The sequence below is a fragment of the Coffea eugenioides genome, chromosome 7 (assembly GCF_003713205.1).
Source record: "Coffea eugenioides isolate CCC68of chromosome 7, Ceug_1.0, whole genome shotgun sequence".
NCBI lineage: Eukaryota > Viridiplantae > Streptophyta > Magnoliopsida > Gentianales > Rubiaceae > Coffea > Coffea eugenioides.
In genome coordinates, this window is record NC_040041.1 from 18,940,110 (window position 1) to 18,944,863 (window position 4,754).

Genomic DNA, 4,754 nt, shown 5'->3' on the forward strand with positions numbered 1-4,754 from the left:
CCGAATTGGTGTCCCACAAGAAAAATTGCTGGAATCATCAATGAATGGCCTAAACATTGATCAAATAGGTGAGGCTGGTGGTGACTTCCGACAACCGCACAGAAAGGGTATGCGGGCTCCAATCCCATATGACAGACAGTTAAGGTCACAGACATCATCCAAAAATTCATTCCAGGTTCTTTCTTATGATTAATGGATTATTTTGGAATATTAGAGGGATAGCAAAAGCACCAAACCTAAGAAGATTGATTAAATTAGTTCGGATTTATCATGTTCATTTTGTTGTGATTTGTGAGCCAAAACTAGACGTATCTAAAATCGAACTCATTCGGTTACGTCTATCTTTTGATTATGTGTTTGTTAATTGCTCTAGCGATATTTGGGTTTTCTATAATAATCCTTTTGTTTGCTCGATCGTTGGTAGTTCGGATCAACATATTTCTCTAGATGTTCAAAATCCATTACTACCAAGTTCCATCATTATGTCATTTGTTCATGCAAAGTGCTCAGTGGATGAGCGTAAAGAGTTATGGACATCATTATTACATGATAAGCCTACTTTACTTCCTTGGTGTATTGGAGGTGATTTCAACGTTATATTAGCAGCACATGAAAAGCGAGGGGGGCGTCCATTTGCTATAGCGGAAGGAGTGGATTTTATGAATTTTATGGAGGAAGCTGAGGTCTTTGATGTCGGTTTTTCAGGATCTAAATTCACATGGTCTAATAATCGACGGAGTAGAGCTCGGATTTCAAAAAGGTTGGACAGATTTTTAGTCAATGGATCTTGTTTGGATTTTTCTAATGACATTTCAGTACTTCACTTGGCAAGACACCCCTCCGATCATGCACCATTGAAGGTTTCTTTTGTAACTCGGTCAGATAACAAACCTCGGCCGTTCCGATTTCTGAATGTTTGGACTTCCAAACCAGATCTCTTGGAAGTGATTCGCCATGTTTGGAAACAAGATGTGGGTGGGCCTCCGCTACGCGTATTGTGTTCTAAATTATTGGCAACAAGGAGAGCTATTCAATCATGGAACAAGCAACATTTTGGGAATATTTTTGATGCTGTCCGTTCTTCAGAAATGGCGGTTCAACGAGCTGAGGAGTTGCTAGACCACGATTATTTCGAAGAGTGTCAAATTGAGCTTAATAAGGCACAAGCAGAATTGCGGTATTCAATGTCAATTGAAGAACAGTATTGGAGACAGAAGGCCAGGGTCAAATGGCTTCGTCATGGAGATAGGAATACAAGATATTTTCATGCGGTAGTAAGGCAGAGAAGAGCTCAAGGAATGATACACCGCATCAAAAAGTCCAATGGTGCGTGGGTGGAAAAGGACGATGATATAGCAAGTGAGGCATCGGCATATTTCAATGATCTTTTCACGGGCTCTTTGGAATCATCTACTGATATGCTACATTTAATTCCGCACTTGGTTACGGAAGAGGATAATGGAAAACTGGAAACATTACCTTCAATTGAGGAGGTATATGGAGTCATAAAGTTAATGGATGGAGAAAGTGCAGCTGGCCCAGACGGTTTTACAGGCAAATTTTTTACATTTGCTTGGAAAGTGATCGCTCAAGATGTTTACAATGCGGTACTGAGCTTCTTCTGTGGGGCGGAGCTACCACGATTCATCACTTCTACTTCAATTATACTAATTCCAAAGACGCCAAATCCTCAGGAATTCTCTCAATTCAGGCCTATCAGTCTATGCAATTTTTTCAATAAAGTGTTATCTCGGATTTTGACAGACAGGATGGCTTGTTTACTGCCAAAAATCATTTCCCCACATCAGACAGGTTTTGTGAAGGGCCGCAATATAACTGAAAATTTTCTACTAGCTCAAGAGATGGTATCAAGCATGGGGAAAAAGAATAGAGGTGGAAATGTTTTAATGAAACTAGACATGTCCAAGGCATATGACCGGATGTCATGGGGTCATATTATTAATATTCTAAGGAGGTTTGGATTCGGGGAAATATTTATTGACCTTATATGGCGGTTACTCTCTAATGTCTGGTTTTCAATCATTATAAATGGTTCCTCCTACGGTTTCTTCAAGTCTTCGAGAGGTCTTCGTCAGGGAGACCCATTATCTCCTGCATTATTCATTATAGGATCTGAGGTTTTATCTAGAGGACTGAATAACCTCACCATGCAATCGAGGTTCCTGGGTTTCAAAGTTCCATATTGGTGTCCGGCTATTACTCACTTGGCATTTGCGGATGATGTTCTTATATTCGCAAATGGATCATCTTCTTCTCTGAAGGCAATCATGCAGGTGTTACAGGCATATCAAAGGTGTTCGGGGCAGCTCATAAATGTGCAAAAAACCTGTTATTTGGTCCACCCATCGACGCCACCGGCGAGACGAAGGGTGATTGAACGTATCACTAGGTTTGCCTGGCAGTCATTTCCGATACGTTATTTGGGATTCCCTCTTTATTCTGGAAGATGCAAATCTTCATATTTTGGAGAAGTGTGTCAGTCTATTCTAGGGAGGATTTTGTCATGGAAATCAAGGCTGCTTTCCTTTGGAGGCAAAATAGTTCTAATCAAGCACGTGTTGGCTTCTATGCCAATGCATCTAATGTCAGCTGCTGTGATCCCGGCCAAGGTGTTCAAAATTATAGAAAGTTCGTGCTCGAACTTCTTGTGGAGATCATCAACCGACGACTCGAAATTCCACTGGATACGATGGTCTCACTTGTGTTACCCGGTTGAGGAAGGGGGAGTCGGGTTCCGGAGACTACGAGACGTATATCAAGCTTTTTCATGCAAGCTTTGGTGGAATTTCCGAACAGGATCATCCCTGTGGGCATCGTTCATGAAAGCAAAATATTGCGGAAGCCTTCATCCTTGTCAGATCGAACTCAGAACAACGGACTCGGCAATCTGGAGAAGGATGATCAACGTAAGTAGACAAGTGGAGCTCTCAATGTTATGGGATGGAGCTTGTCATTTTTGGTATAACAACTGGTTGGGAAGTGGTGCGTTATTTCTACATGCAAAAGTTATCCCAAATTTGTCATTCCAAAATTTTATCACCAATGGTCACTGGAATATAAATCTCTTACATTCGACGATGCCAAGCGAGAAACTTATTTCCATTTTGGCACACCCGGTACCAGAGGAAGGGAGTGAAGTTGAAGTCTTTTGGATGCCCACGTCATCTGGTAAGTTCTCTCTCCAATCGGCTTTTGGGGACGTCAGGCAGACCCGACACAAGTCAATGGCTTTTACTTACATTTGGCATCCTCAGATTCCTTGGAAAGTCTCATTCTTCATGTTAAGATTGTTTCTGAGAAGACTACCATTACCAGATAGGTTAGGTAAGCTTGGCTTCCAACTTCCCTCAAAGTGTTTTTGCTGCTCCTCGGCATCTGTGGAGTCTATTGAGCACCTATTTGCCAACGGACATATTGCCTCGGTAGTTTGGAACTATTTTGGAGGCCTATGTGGATTCAGGTGTCCAGGATCTTTTTTGCGTCCTCGCATCGTAGGATGGTGGCTACGTTTACATGACTCTGAGACACGACGACTTATCGACCGCATTCTACCTAGTGTACTTTGCTGGCAGATTTGGAAAGCAAGAAATAAAGCAATGTTTGAGGGTGTGCAGATGCAATCGTCTGCTATTTGTAAGAACATTTTCTCAGAAATACAGTCTATCGTGGGGATTCATTTCAAACAAGAACTTCAATTGCAGTCTTTTCATCATTTGTATGATCGATCGCATGTATCTGTCGGTAGAATTGCATATAAATTGGTTTGCTGGGAAATAAAGGAGACAGGGAGGTTGATACTCAACACGGATGGATGCTCTAAAGGTAATCCAGGAGTGGGTGGAGGTGGTGGAGTTCTCCGAGATTCATTTGGCGTACCAGTGATTGCTTTCTCGGCTTATCTTGGACAAACTACATCTCTCCGTGCAGAGACTTGGGCCCTCCTTATTGGTCTTCAAACATGTAAAAATAGGGGCTTCGAAAATATAAGGGTTCAATCAGATTCATTGCTTTTAGTTGAGATCATTCAGCAGCGTATTCAATGTCCATGGGAGATTCGAAGGGAAATCAGACAGATTTTGAAGCTCTTGGAAGATCCTGCTCATTTATCACACTGTTATCGAGAGGCTAACACAGTTGCTGACGCTTTATCCAATGTCGAAACATCTCATCCCCACCAATAAGTCAAGATTTATGACAGCTTCACTATGCTCCCAAGGGTAGCTCGTGGGGCAATTTTTCTAGACAAGTTGGGTTTGCCCTCAGTTCGGAAAATTAGACGTCTGTAAGGAAAAATATTGTGTATATCTCTTTCATTAATAAAATAAAAAAGTTCAAAAAAAAAAAAAGATAATCCTCAAGGCATTGGTTGCGTAGAGCAGAATAGTTAGTGTTTCGTTAAGATGTAGTTTTATTTAAACATGTATTCAATTGCAAATAAGCAATGACTGTGAATTTATAAGCTATAGATCGAAAAGTGTGTGCACTAACTAGTTTATTCATAGAGAATGATAAATTTACCAAGAGTTTTTTAGTCATAAAAAAGTAGTTGTGAGTATCAATAAAAGAACGGTAAATTTTACTTAAAAATTGGAATGGTTTGCATGAAAAAATGGTAAGATATGTTAATAATGTAATAAATTATGCTTGAACAATTAGTAACTTCTGTATAACAAACGGTAAGTTTTGCTTGAAAATTAGTAAGATATGTTGTATATAAAAAATGATAAGTTTTT

General features: G+C 40.3%; 1 protein-coding gene across 1 annotated transcript; it reads left to right on the forward strand.

Annotated features, from left to right (window-relative positions):
- The first annotated feature begins 482 nt into the window (after positions 1-482).
- LOC113777068 lies at positions 483-4,202 on the forward strand. Its single transcript, XM_027322113.1, has one exon. The coding sequence runs from the start codon at positions 483-485 to the stop codon at positions 4,200-4,202; it is 3,720 nt and encodes a 1,239-aa protein (XP_027177914.1).
- Positions 4,203-4,754: the final 552 nt, after the last annotated feature.